At 41.0% G+C, this 14,563-nt stretch overlaps 1 protein-coding gene across 2 annotated transcripts in view; it reads left to right on the top strand.

Annotated features, from left to right (window-relative positions):
* tmem198ab (transmembrane protein 198ab) overlaps window positions 1-14,563 on the top strand; it is a 41,046-nt gene that overhangs the window by 19,392 nt on the left and 7,091 nt on the right. For both annotated transcript variants that reach the window (XM_026158305.1, XM_026158306.1), the window contains exons 2-3: window positions 13,482-13,760; window positions 13,862-14,443. In XM_026158305.1, coding sequence (XP_026014090.1) covers window positions 13,604-13,760; window positions 13,862-14,443 — 739 coding nt within the window. In that variant the 5' untranslated portion in view covers window positions 13,482-13,603. The remainder of the gene's footprint in view (window positions 1-13,481; window positions 13,761-13,861; window positions 14,444-14,563) is intronic.

The raw sequence follows: 14,563 nt of genomic DNA, 5'->3' as shown, positions 1-14,563 counted from the left end.
GGGCACTAAACTGTCTGCTCTGAAAAGCCCTGACTCTGATCACGAGGGAAGCAACGATAAGCTCAGTTAAATCTCATGTTCTCCAGCTGCTAATTATGGATCATAGTCAAACCATATTAGTAAATGGATTAAAAAAACAAAACAAAACATAGTTTGAGCCACATGCTGACCTCTAGCAGCAAATCACGGGAAGTGCATAGAGGGTGATGATGAAAACATGATGTTAACTTAGTGTTTATACACCAATCTGCGGTTAATCATTAGCTATTAATCATCTCTGACTGCCTTCCACAGCGTGTCTTTTCCTCCTGTCTCTCTGCCCTCCAACCAGTCGTAGCAGATGGCCTCCCTACCCTGAGCCTGGTTGTACAGGAGGTTTCTTCCTTTTTAAACTGAGTTTTTCTTTCCCACTCTTGCCAAGTGCTTGCCCCATAAGAGGGTTGTCTTATAGTTTCGGTTTTCTCTGTATTATTGAGGCGACTGTTGCTATGATTTGGTGCTATTTAAGTAGAACTTAACTGAATTGAACTGAATTAATGTGACACTATAGAATCAGGCGAGGTCATGGTGATGAAGTGATGGTTACAGACCAGACTCTAGGGCCTTGATGGCAGTTGTAGGGCGACTCCATTGGTTGCTAGCATAATTTTGTAGCTGTAGTTTGACTAGAAGTGGTGGACTTAACTGTAAATACTGCCCAGCTACTTTCTGAGCTGTAGTGAAACTGTGAAAAACAAACTGGAAATTGAGACGGTTCACCTTCAGAATAAAAGTTGCGCCTTTTGAAACTCGCAGTGCGGGGGCACAACTTTTATTTTGGAGGTGAACCATCTCCATTTTCAGTTTTCATTGCACTATAATGAGTTTTGCCACCACTTGGCTAGTAGTTAGTGAGTATTTGCAGACAAACATGAAAACTACAGGCAACCAAAATAATTTGTTAGCATGACGTCACGTGTGAAGCCTCAGTAAAAAATAAAACATCTAATTTTTAATGATAACATTAATATATTAAACTTTAGGCCCTTAAGTCTTTCTAGTCTGGATCAAGTGATGAAGTGAGTTTCTGTTTAAAATAAACAAATAAATACTTAGTTCATCCAGCTGAAAACCGCAGCTAATAATGTGAGATTTAAAAGAAAAAGCCTCATTATCAGGACTTATCTGTATCTCACTGTCACTGAAAGCATAGTGATCTCTCACTCCAGCAGTCCAGCTCTTTAAAACACTGGATTAATGCAGTAAGGCCACTATAGCTGCACGCTGTAAACATATGGCTAAGCAGGTCATCTAAGAGGCTAAGAGGTCATCTGGGTTTCTGGTTTCTTATTGGGTGAAGCCCAGCCTTCTGACAGGCTTGGAGACCTCGCCCGAGGGGATTAACAAAGCCGAGTGTGTCAATGAGTGCAAACAAACACACGTACGTGAACGCGCTGCTGACATCCAGGTATGAACCAGTAACAATGAAGCGGGCACAGATAGTCAGAGGTGGGAAAACAACAGAAGTATTTTTAAATCAGCACAACATGAGCAGATTTTATGAGTCAGAGTTATGAAACCTACACAACCCTCTGTGTACTGAGGTAGTGAGAGAAAACCGACAGGAAAATGAGGCGAGGAAGACAGAAAATCACATAAAATCAATGTCAAGTGTGTTAGATTCTTTGAAATCCTTCAATGTCAGACAAAGTACTGGATGTTTTTTTTCCCCCCACTTACAACCAAATGGTTCTAATGAATCAATCGGCTAAAAGCTAAAAAGCTTTATTTCTTCTTAAGGTTCATCCCTGCAGACTTTTCTGTCTCAGAGTTCATTAAGATGCATGAGTACAGCATGAATCCCGTCTCCTCCTCTTTAATCTTCTGACAACAGACTCCCTTTAAAAAGAAAAGAAAAGAAAAATCTGTAAACAGCTGAACTTAGGTCAGTGAATCCAGGTTAGGCTAGTTTAACTTTAGTCAGTGTCACAATAGCGTGCAGCCTGCTAACTGGATCTGAGGTTGAGGTTTTGGCGTCATAAATAACATCTCCTGCTTAAATGTTCCAATCAAGAGCATTTTTATTTCCATCTGCAGACGTTTATATTTGTGAAGGCTCTGTCGCAGGACATCCCCTCACAGAACAGAGCAGGCATCAATAACAACAGGTCCGACCAGGCGCGCGACGTTTCTCCCGTTGGTGCGGTAGCATCTAATCTCGGCGTGCCGCTTTTACTGTCTGTGGGTCTTGTTATGTTTGAAGTTTTCTGAATTTTACTTTGAGTTTCCTTGTTACTCTTTAAGATCCTCAGCTGGTGATCTTGTTACGTGGTATTCTGGATGGTAAATTGGTTATTAATATTTGATTCTTTGGTTTGGCCTAGCCTCCCTGGTGTCTTCTCGTATCTTGCGGTTATGTCGAGGCCTCTGTGTTAGGAGTCTCTCTGTCTTATTTTTTTGAGTCCTTGCTTTGAGCTTTACTTCCTGTGTCTTTGATTTCTTCAGCTGTGTCTGGTTCCCCAGGTGTTTCCACTTCCCCCTGATTGCCTTGCGTGTCTCGCTGTATATGCATTTCCTCGGTCTCTTGTTGCTCCTTGTTACATCATAGCCATTTTTCCTGTGCTGCCTGGATTTTGTTTCTTGATATATTGGACTCTGTTTTTCCTCTGATTTGTATTCATGTGTGAACTTTTAGTGGTTGCTTTTGAACTCTGCCTTTGCGTCCTGCATTTAGGATCCTCACCAGCCCCCCCCCCCCCCCCCCTTTTTTTTTTTTAAACTGAAAAAGAAGGTGAAATTATAATGTGAGAAAAATATATAAAAATGTTGAACATGCTATATAGACTGAAAGCAACACTGCCCTGTGTGTGAGAGGAAAAGGACTGTAGAGTAATGCATTATTAAAAGTGTGAGCTTTTTCAGTAGGACTGAAAGAGTTGCTATGTTAATAAAGTTTACCCGATTTGTAGTCAGGAAAGAAATCCGGAATAATTGCCATCTGCGTGAGTTGACAGACGATCAATATCACAGTTCCATCATTAAGACTAGAGAGAGTCTGATGGTCTATAATTCAGTATGTAATTAAATTAATGTTTAAAAGACAGTTTTAGTTTTGATTCTTTATTCTCAGCTGCAATGTCCTTCAAACATAGGCTGACATAGAGCCACCTGATGCTTGCTGTAGCTGCATGTAATGAGATCTCTCAATGCGCATTGGTAATAAAGCTTTGACTCTTCATCTGACTCTTCTTCTCCAGCTGGGATATTAAAGGATTGGTGAGGTCAAGGAAGTTACCTAAACAGGCAATAGATAATCTTGATAACTGCAACATATAAAGAGGATGCCACACCTGAGTTTGAAGTTGCTAACCTTCATTCTAAACAAACTTAAACAAAATAGACAAAGCACCAGAAATGTGAAAGAGACTAGGCTAGCAGCTCAATTGGCTACAGTACACAGAACGTCCCTTCTTAAGTTAATAGCATGAAGGAAATTAAGCTAGCAGTTAGAAAGATGAGCAAAGGAGTAGCAGCAGGGAAAAAGGAGGGTGCAACAGAGAGACCAGGAAAGACGAAAACTTTAAACCCTCCTAGTATCCAAACACAGGAGTCTGAGGGACCTTTCAGGAATGGTGCCATTATTTTCCAGAGAGCTGATTGGTCAGTAGGTGGTGATTTTATACCTGCTGATCTCTAATCTCAAGCATGATCTGCTCAGGAGCAGGTTAGATTACCATGGCTTTGTACAGCAGTGAGAAGTGATGCACCTTTGTAGTACAGAAAGCCCAGAGTTAACCTTGTACTTACCTGGATAAGCCAAAGTCCTGCTTTGTAGTACAGGCCTATTTTCTACAGCAAACAGTTTGGAGGCGCGTTACCAACAAACAACCAGTTTTTGCGTTTCAGTCTCAGTACCAAGTGCTGGGAAGAAACTTGTAGTTATTAATATAATTCTCTCAAACAAAGCTCAGATATTTGCAGATCATGGCTACCTTTTAGTTATTTTCATTTAAGGAGCTCTCAGTGCAGTGAAACTGTCCCAGCAATCGTTCTTGATCGTCTGGTTTAAAATCCTCTGTGGTGGTGATCAGAAGTAAAACTATAAACACGTGTCATCGTCCAAATACTTGAGACCTGACTGTATGCGCACCCAGAAGCATTCATCCTCCACCAAGACCAAAACGATGTCTCGCGCTTTATAGAATTTCACCTGATGGCTTTTGCATAAGCCTGCTGTGAAACGGTCAGTGTGCCGTGTCTAAAACACTGAAAAACATCAGTTTGGTCACATTATTCTTGCAGGAAAAGCGGCAGGTAATGACCCAGAATCTTTTTTTTTTCTTTCTTTTAAATGTAGAAAGAAAAGAAGCTGAGCTGTAGCATAAGTGCTTGCAGCAAGCATTTCTCAGCCAGGCTGTTTATTAATAGCCATGGTTTCTTTATTCATGAGGAGGCTTCGAGTTCAGACTGATGATGTCAGCGTAGGGAACGAATCGAGCCTCTAACTCACTGATTAACAAACAGCTTTGTTATTTTTTTTGTTTGGTTGTTTTTAAAAAAAAAAAAATAACCCAGCTTGTTTAAAGCAGGGATTGATTTCTCTGTTTGGGGACTTTTACGTGTTTCTTTTTGTCCTCCTAACACGGCTAATGGATCGACCCGCTCGCTGCGCAACAAAAGGTTACAGAAGTTTTTCATTAAATGCAGACGAGTAGGGCCTGAGCAGGCCATATGTTCAGTGTGAATTCACTGAACAGTGAACAGTGAATTCACATCAGGCTTCAGAGAGCGAGAGAATAACATCAGCCCTACTTGAGCCGCATTTAAAAAACAATGGAGAAGCACGGGGACCGGTGCAGTGTGGAGGGTGTTATATAATTATTTTTACTTATGTTTAAAAAACAAAACAAAAAAAAAACATGCACACTCACATCACATACCCAGAAAAATCTAGGTTTGAAAACATCACGAACTATGAGACTGTAGGCATCACCTATGCGCATATTTAGTGCAGCAGATAACTGAAACAGTCTTTCTAAAAGTGGATACGAGCGCCAACGTTTGCACATTTGTTACTCCCAGTAACTGTTAGATCTCTCTAAATTTCACAATTTTCTTTTTTTTTTAATCTTAAGAAACGGCAGTTTTCTTTCAGGTTTTGATTTTGACTACATGTAAGTCACATTTATTATCTAAAAATATGTTTGTTATGCCGGGTAACTCATGCAACTAACCAAAACTACACGATGAAGTTTAAGGTTAGTCTGCTGTTCCTACCCTCTCCTACTTTAGGCCAAGGTAAATACATTGGAGTTTATAAAGCACTTCACTCTTCACCTAGCACCAGTGTTAGATGTGACGTGTTCCAGAGTAACATATTAGTGTAATCACATTACATTTTTTGGTAACACGGTAATGTAATGTCCTACTGAGATGGCTCACCTTTACTTTCATTGCATGAAAGGAAAGGAGCACGAGGGCAACCTGCATCCAAGACAGAAACAACAGCGTTGAACTCTCCCATGGAGGACACTTTTGCCCAGTCTCCTTCTTACTGTTGATAAATTATTATTATTATTATTATTATTTTACATTATTTTTTTTGGCACCCGAATCATGAACTCTGACTTTAACTGAGGCAACTGAGGCTGTGTTGTCCACCAAGGGCCCAAGTAAACTAATATCTGAAGATTGGCGAGATGCATCCATTTTTAATCCTACAATTTCACCTGTCTGTGTATTTTTCACAGACAAAACACAAAAAAATCCATTTGGGTTCACTGAGGCTGCTCATCCTGGAGTATTGTATTTATAATTATTTATAATTCAGAGGATGTTACACTGATGCACACTTATATCCCGAATACTCAGATTATACTCAGATCTCATTAAGAGAGCTATTAATTATTTACATTATGAGCACAGAAGTCCAATCCTCATAGTAGTTGCATGAATGGATTTATATCCTCACAACAAGGAGACACACACACACACTAATGTGTAGCAACACATTCGGGGGAATAGACTAGGCCATTGATTGGCTCTCTTGCTGTTGCTATGGCAGTTTAAGCTGCTCTTCTATTGGTCAGGCTTCGGACCAGGACCCGTGTCGGCTGTCTGTCAGCATCCCACCGTTGTCATAGCGACACACAGGAAGCAGGGTGGGAGGAGGAGAACGGTGTGGTTGTTGTTGTTTTTGTTGAATCCCGCAAAAGCAGAAGAATTCCTCTGTCTGTGGTCTGTTGTGCCTTTTGTTTCTTCCATTTCCTAGAGGAGGATCACATTTAATGATGCACATTAAAAAAAAAAAAGAAACATTTTCTTTATCTGTTTCCACACACACACACACACACACACACACACACACACACACACACACACACACACACACACACACACACACACACACACACAGGCTGCAGGGTCACTGGGCAATGACCCCCTAATCCTCTGCCAAAAGATTATTATTAATATGACATGCTTGGATGAATAGGGGATAAAATAAAATCATAGGGAGTGTGTGTGCGTGAGCGTGTATGAGTGCCTGAAATCCTTTTTTCCCCCCCTTTTTTTGTGGGACTGTACTGCACATTTATTCATCATCTTCTTCCTTGCAACTGCTTCATTACGGTTCTATTAAAATGCAAATGCCCATCTGGAATCCCCCCCAAAAAAACAAAAATAAAACAGCATTCGCTTTTAGCAAGGCTGAACTTGTTTATTTAGCCATCTATCATTCATTAACCTGAAAACATACTGTCATTATTATGCCTGCTATAAAATTAAGGGTTTAATGCTGTCATGAGGCAGTGCTACTCAGTTTGCTGGCCTTAGACTGTGCTTTGAAAATTGATACGATATTTTCATATTAGTGAGTAATGAGAGAGAAAAGACGGTCAGCCTGGGGGGCAGATATGGCCTCCTCTCCCACATGAAGAGCTCTGAGAGTTTATGAGAGTTTGGCTTTAGGTTTTGATGCTTGGACTGGATGTAAAATTGATGATGCGGTTGCCCTGATAATTTCGTATGAAGGTATAAGGACTTGAGAATGATAGGAAAGAAGTAAGTCTGAATATATTGATAGTATGAAGGTTAAAGTTTGCATGGCTTCATTAAATGTAGGGGAGACCGGGGATAGTTGTAACATTTTTGACATTTCTGTCTGTAAATTGGAGCTCTTTTAAGGTAGTGGATTCAAAATGTAATGCAAAGTATTTACATGTCTCTGCTATTAAATAGTGCAGCTATTTTCTCTGCAGCACAATTACCCATTGCATGGTATGGCCTCAAACACAAAGAGTGAAATGTTACAATTAACCCCATAGTCTGGGTTAGTTGTAACATATCCTGGGGTGAAATGTAACACAATGAAATAAGGGTACTAACAAAATATTAACATGTAATCTTTGTTTATTCAACACATGAATGCACTTACATCCATTTATGTAGCTTTGTGTGTGTGTGACAGAATGCAGAAATCTAGCTTTTGAACATATTCCAACCCCCCAAAAAAGACAAATTATGGAATTTTCTGCAACTGAATATTTCATTAATTTTGGTTGGTCTTCCTTGAGTTTGGCCTCATTGGCTCAGTGGGCATTATAACCTACAACTCTTGCACCAATTTTGAACATAACAATGAAGCTGAAAAAATGTAGTTGTTCACCAGCATCGCAATTCCATTACTTTTTACCATGGCTTACCTTGGTGTGGTTTGCAAAGTGCTTCAGAAAGATGAGGAAATCTGTTTCTTGCACCCATCCTGATTTATTTCCACTACCAGTATTTCCTATTGGTCCATCTCTGACACAGAGGTCTGCATAATGTATGTGTGGGAACACAAACAGTGGAGGAATTGTGTTGCCAATGGCATTAACCGCATATACAAATGTGACCAGTGAACCTCTCTTTGCTGATGTCATTGCCCCAACTTGTTTAATATAAGTTAAAGTAATAGTGTGGTAAGTTGTAACATCTGCGTTATTGTTACAACTAACCCAGACTGTTGCTGTTACAACTGACCCAGACTCCTATAGCCATGAACTAGCTAACATTACAGCCAACGGCTAAAACATTAGCACTAAAGACCTACACAGAATATATCCCCATAGACATACAAATAACATAATTTAAGTTTGATGAGTTTAACTGCAAAGCAAATAACGCTATTAGAAATTGAAATAAAGTAGAAAAACTTACTTTTTGGCATACAAATCACTTTTTTTGGTGTTAAATTGTCTGTTTTTGACAAAATGTACTGATTTTTCACATTTGATAGCAGAACTGAATTGGGCATGCACAGGATGAGTCACATCATTTTAAACTCAGCCCTGATTGGAGAAATTGGAAGGGTTACAACTGATCCACGTTACAACTATCCCCGGTCTCCCCTACTAAAGTTATTGTGCATAAAAAAATCAGGTGACTATAAGGTGGTCAGGTGGGAACAGTTCTCATGTTTTTTTTTACTTCTTCTAATTTGCTTTTTGTCCTTTTCTGCCTCCTAATTTACAGCTTTTTGCTGTGAGCTGCTCGGTGAGAGAGCGTTGTGGACTGTGTTTGTCCAGCCTTTCTATTCCTTTTCTTTTATCATTTTTTTTTTTTAAACACCTTCCCTGCGGGAAAGTGAGTAGGACAGCATGTTTACCTGCTCAGCGTTTGAAGGCAGAATCACTTAAAGCACTGCAATGTGATGGACTAGGAGGAGTTCTGGTTGTTGGTTTTTATGTATGTGTTCCTATAAATTGGAGTGGAGTTCGGAATAGTGAGAACACCAAAGCAGAAGCAGGAAGTCAAACCGGATTCTTAAAGAAAAATTTGCAGTTTATTTGAGGCCGAAGAAGAATGAAAAACAGAAGGCAACTCAGAGGAAACTGACTAGGGCTACGTCCACACGTACACGGGTATTTTTGAAAACGAAGATTTTCCGTTTTCGTTTAGAAAAAAAAATCCCGTCCACACATAAAAGCCAAAAACGAAGGAAAACGCTGCTAGGAACATGCCAAAGCAGCAGGTGGCGCTATATTACTATCCGTGTAGAAATGTTGGCCAATCAGAAGTCAATAAGTCTGGGTGGGAAAGCGTAAACAAAGATGGCGCATAGAAGCAGAACTGAGTCGCATGTGTGGAGGGACAGTAACTGTGTGTGTATATGTAAGCATTTAAACACTGCAGAGAGTAAAATTAACAGTATTTTGTCTAAGTTCGCCATTGTAGAAATTCATTTCACCGAAACAGTAACGTGGCGCACAGTGTGACGTCAAAAAATGCGCACACCTTTGACACTGCGTTTTCGCCGTTTACCTCGTCCACGCGTAAACGCAAAAACTGAGTTTTTGAAAATATTCACCCTGGCAGGAGTTTTTAAAAATCTCTTTTTTCAGTGATCGAAAACGCCGTTTACGTGTGGACGAAAAGCGCAAACGCATAGAAAAACCTGCATTTTCAAAAATACCCGGGTACGTATGGACGTAGCCTAGAATTAAACTGGGAAAACTAAGATACTGAACACATGCAATTGTGAACATGGGGAAAATAGAATTGATATTACAGGTGAAGCGAAACTGAACACACTGAACCGATGAGATGAGAGACTGTCAAAATAAAACAGGAAACACACTCAGACGCAGACTAAGACACATGGGCTTGACACTGGGACCTGGGGAGAAACTGGGGTGATAGCAAGCGACACAGAGAGGACGAGAGACGTCACGGGCTGGTGAGAACACACATGGATGCACATGACAGACAGGGGAGCCAAGGATGAGACACAAGGAGGAAAACATGGAAACAACTAACACACGGCTAAGACAAGACACAGAGGGAGGGGGAGCAAGACACACAGAGGGAAAGCAAATGCAGACATAACTGGGGAAACCTTAAACTCAACAACATTAGAAGAACCAAATCTCAAACATAAAACATCTTAATAAAGCAAAGAGTAAAAAATCCCAGAGTGAACTATTGTTATAGTTTAAACCCTAAATATGTGGCATCTCAGGGCTTTAAATGCATATAAAAAACATGAAAACATAAAGCGAAACACTCAAGATAGCTACACGCGGTAAACTTTTATGATGTGGGAATGGTGGACTGCATCTGATGCAATAGGATAGGCTACTTTGAAACCTACCGCCTCTCAAAGGCATTTTTTCCAAGCTGTGTTTTTGACAGAACAGAACATTTAACCGAATTTACTTGATTTAAATGTATTATTTATTTAGTAAATTAATTCTCAATAATTTAGCATTAAAATGCATGGAAAAATAGATATTGCCATAAAAAATTTATGGAGGATATTTGCGGTTTCTGCAAATTTGCGAGCGTTTCTACAAACAAGAACAATCCACAAGAGACTGAGGCAGTGAACTTTGAACCGCGACTTCACGGGGGTATACTGTAGTATATATGTATGTATGTATATATATGTATATATTGTACTATTCTTAGTTAGCGTATTGTCTGTCTTGTCTTAATGTTGGTTTAAAATGGAGCACTGTAACAAAAAATAATTTCCCCCAGGGATCAATAAAGTATTCTGATTCTGATTCTGATAATTAATAATTGTAGGTGACACTATATAATTAGGCTAAGGGTATAATTTTCTTGTAATTCAATAGAATTCAACTTTATTTTAAAATCACAATGTAATTGTATTTACATACAAATATTGTGTAGGTGACTCGCACTAAATTATGATGATAACAAATCCAGTTTTATTTGACAAGAAACGAAGAAATAATTATACTGTAAATATATTAAAGTACTGTGTAATTAACCCCAAAAGTTGATTCTGTTCATTTGGACGTAACGTTTTCAGTGGGAGAAACGTTTCATCACTCATCCAAGTGACTTCTTCAGTCTCAGCTGACTGCAGGTTTCTCCGACCTCAGAAACAGTACATTTGCACAATAACTAAACCTTGCCCACTGAATGAACAATGGGCTGTGAGGTCAGTTCCTTGATCATTAATATGCAAATTGTCATGACCATTGATCAACAACCTGTGTAATTAAATTTAGGTATTGCACAACTTCTTGTATTTTACAAGAATGGGAACATAAATTATAATGTGAGTACTTTGAAGTAACTTGTTCAGTTTCATGGTAATTTCCCCATCTTGCATTGTAAATACGTTGTACTTTTTGTACTTGTTAACTTTATTCTAATCCAAGCACTGCAGCAAAAACTTTTAGGACAAGAGTTAATTTCCTTAAATGTGAAAGTGCTTCCACGTTATGCAGAAAAGTTCTGACACTTTACAAAATTACTTTGCCGTTCGAGGAGAGAGATCAAAGGTCAAATGCAGAGCAACAGGAGCCAGAGATAATAATGTTTTAGTACTTGGCTCCAGTCTTGAGCACTTTGTCAAACATGCCAAAGCAGTTTTCACTTCCAGTTATGTTTTTTTTATTTTTATTTTTTTATCAACCCCTTCATAACCTCAGGGAGGTAATTAATCAAATCCTGAGGGAGGAAAGTGAATGACGCAAGTGGGGGAAGGCTGGGAAAAGGAGTGGCACCCAAACCAGGTGATCGAGAGGGAGCGGACGGGAGCTAGAGGTACTGAAGGCGAGAAGGGAAACAAAGCAGGCAAGAGGAAAAGGAGAGGAGAGCTCATGAATAGGAGAGTAAAGTTCCCCAGACAGGAGTTACATAAGCACCTCTGACCCAGAAACCTTCCACAACCGGACTGAACTTGCCCTGAGATGGAGAGGACGAAAACAGCCGGAGGAGAGAGGAGGCGTGGGAAGGAGGTGAAAGAGGAGGGGATTTGTTTAACGGATGTGTACATCCTTTTACAGCAGCTGTATGTGTATTGTGAATTAAATAGTTTGTGACTTGTGCATAGGTGCATGCTTTTAGATTAGCAACACTACTATGAAGCATTTTATTAGCGTGAGAGTTATATTGACTAAAACACATGAATGAAAGGTTAGACGGGACGTGGAGGGAGCAGGCAAGGACAGACAGAGATTTGAATAATGGAGGCAGCAGGAAATGAGGTGAAAGACGAGGTGAGAGTGATTTAGAAGGAAGTCGAGGCTGGTGGTTGCTGACAGGTGTGCACAGTCAGACGCAGAGGAAAACAATAAAGAACAAACGAGGACGGGCGCGAAGAAGGACAAAGGCAAGGCGAATTTATTTACCTGAGCTTCAAACAGAGGCCTGCACTGGAATGCAGACGAGGAAAGTAAACAAAGCAGTGGCTGGTGAAGCCTTTGGGAAGATTGATCACTTAATGAAACGCAATGAATCACTGCATTGTTACAGATAAACAAATATAAACCGATAATGTATGAGGATGCTTATAGAGGTTGTACAGGCAGAGCTGAGGTCGCTTGAATGGATAAGAATGCTTAGATCCAGCCTGCTTGCAGCACATGTATATTGTATCAGCTCAGTCAATTCAAGTAGTTTGGGCAGAAAACATCAGTAGTTCTGGGTTTGGACTCCCTTTTATCTTCAGAGATTCTCTAATTCTTCATCGGATGGATTCAACAAGGTGCTGGAACCATTGCTCAGAGATTTTGCTCCATGTTGAAATGATGGCATCATATAGTTGGTGCTCATTCAAGATGATAATCTCCCTCTCCCCCACATCCTAAAATCCTGTCTTGGACTGAGATCTAGTGACCGTGGAGGCCATTTGAGTTTGAGATGATCTGAGCTGGAAGCTGATTAGCTATTTAAATAGGTCTGCCCGGTGAAGAAGCTGGTGAGTGTTTATATCACACAGCTTTTTTTTTTTTTTTTAAATTCTTGCCATGCCAGTGAACCAGTTTCTTTAAACAGCTACTAGAAATTGCAAGAGAAGTAGGTTAATGACAAATTTGTCAAACACAAGCTCACAGCGTTACTTGCTCAACTGAAGGGATCTCCTGTCCTGTTCTTTGCTTACATTTTTGTCTGTCTTAGAGACTGTGGTGCCTCTGAAGAGTGCTGCATGAATAAATAAATATAGCTTGTTCAGTTAAGTTGGCAGCCTGCTACAGCAGATTGTAAAAGGCTGTCGTAAAAGGAAACAGAACAAACATCAAATGGATTGAAGTCAAGTAAGGATACTCAAAATTCCAGGTAACAAAACGCGTAAACCAACAGATGAAAGATTTGGGTCATGCAGAATTAGCGGCCATCAACACAGAGCACAGAGTTGTAGACATTCGGGTGAACAATGTGGGTTTTGAACACCTATTAGAAATGGAACTTATATGTCAGACTGGGAAATCACGCTGTTAAAAATAGGACTATTTGAGACTGACTCGCTGGAAAACAACCATTAAAAAAAACGTGTTGGCTAAGTTTCACAGCATATTGTGCATCTTCATACCCTCTTGGGTTTGTATTACTGTTTTCAATAATGCATTTATGCATCATATCAGTTTTAAAACCTTTAAGGGTGGTTTCACAGCTAGTGCAGACCTCCATTTGGTGGGCTCTACAGTGCTTAACTTCAACTCTTATATTGTTGCCTTATCCCTTTTCTTCTTCTCTATCCGCAGGTAAAACCATGGACCTGGACAGTGCTCCATAACCTCGCTTGCCCCTCACCTCCCTCCTGATCACCTTTTCTCCTCCTCAATTTGTCCTCCTTCCCCTTCCTTTTCTCTACTACCTGTTCACGATGACAACCACACTGGAGACGATGCTGGCACAGCCTGACCTGGAGCTGGGCCCTGATCGGATGGACGGCTGCGAGGCCGCTCGTGGGCATTACAAAGTGGTTCCCTCCGTTGTCTGCTCGATGTGTTGTCTCTTTGGCATCATTTACTGTTTCTTTGGTGAGTTGAACAGGTGATGTTAATGCAGCAGCAGCAGTTGTTCTTTGTTCTATTTAAGACCTGTTGTTGAGGTCATGTGTTTCTGGCTCTTTTTTTTTCAGGATATCGCTGCTTCAAGGCGGTTATGTTCCTTACGGGCCTGATGTTCGGCTCCGTCGTTATCTTTATGCTCTGCTACAAGGAGCGCGTGCTGGACACCCAGCTGAGCGTGGAGGCCTCAGTGGGCATTGGCCTGGGCATCGGGACGCTCTGCGGCCTGGTCACCATGCTGGTTCGGAGCGTGGGCCTCTTCATGGTGGGCCTGCTGCTTGGCCTGCTGGTGGCCGTGGCTACCCTGGTCGGCATGGAGGAGCTTTCTGACAGCCCGCCGCGCTCTGTCTGGGTGCCCCTGGGCGTGCTGCTTGGCCTGGGCATGCTGTTTGCTGTGCTCACCCTGCAGTGGCAGCGTCTGTTTACAACGCTGTCTACAGCGGTGTTCGGGGCAGCCGTCATCACGGTGGCTTTGGACTACTTCGTGGAGCTCTTTGCCCTTGTGCTGTACATGTATGAACGGATTAAAGCAGAGTCTGGAAAGCCTGTGTGCTGGATGACATGGGTGGTCCTCGGAGTGTGGCCTGCCCTCACCCTGCTGGGTGTCGTGGTCCAGTGGAAGGTGACCGCTGAAGGATACTCCCATACCAAGGGTGAGGAAAGCTGGTTCCAGTGTATATTTGTGGTGCTTGGCTCTGGTTTGCTGCTGACTGTAGCAGTTCACCATTTTTCTTCCTAGAAGACATACCTGTAGGAATGAGTCTAAAGGAGAG

This window comes from Astatotilapia calliptera, chromosome 23 (assembly GCF_900246225.1).
Source record: "Astatotilapia calliptera chromosome 23, fAstCal1.2, whole genome shotgun sequence".
In the NCBI taxonomy this organism is placed as follows: domain Eukaryota; kingdom Metazoa; phylum Chordata; class Actinopteri; order Cichliformes; family Cichlidae; genus Astatotilapia; species Astatotilapia calliptera.
The sequence above is the reverse complement of the archived record's forward strand: the minus strand, read 5'-3'. Positions and strand labels throughout refer to the sequence as shown.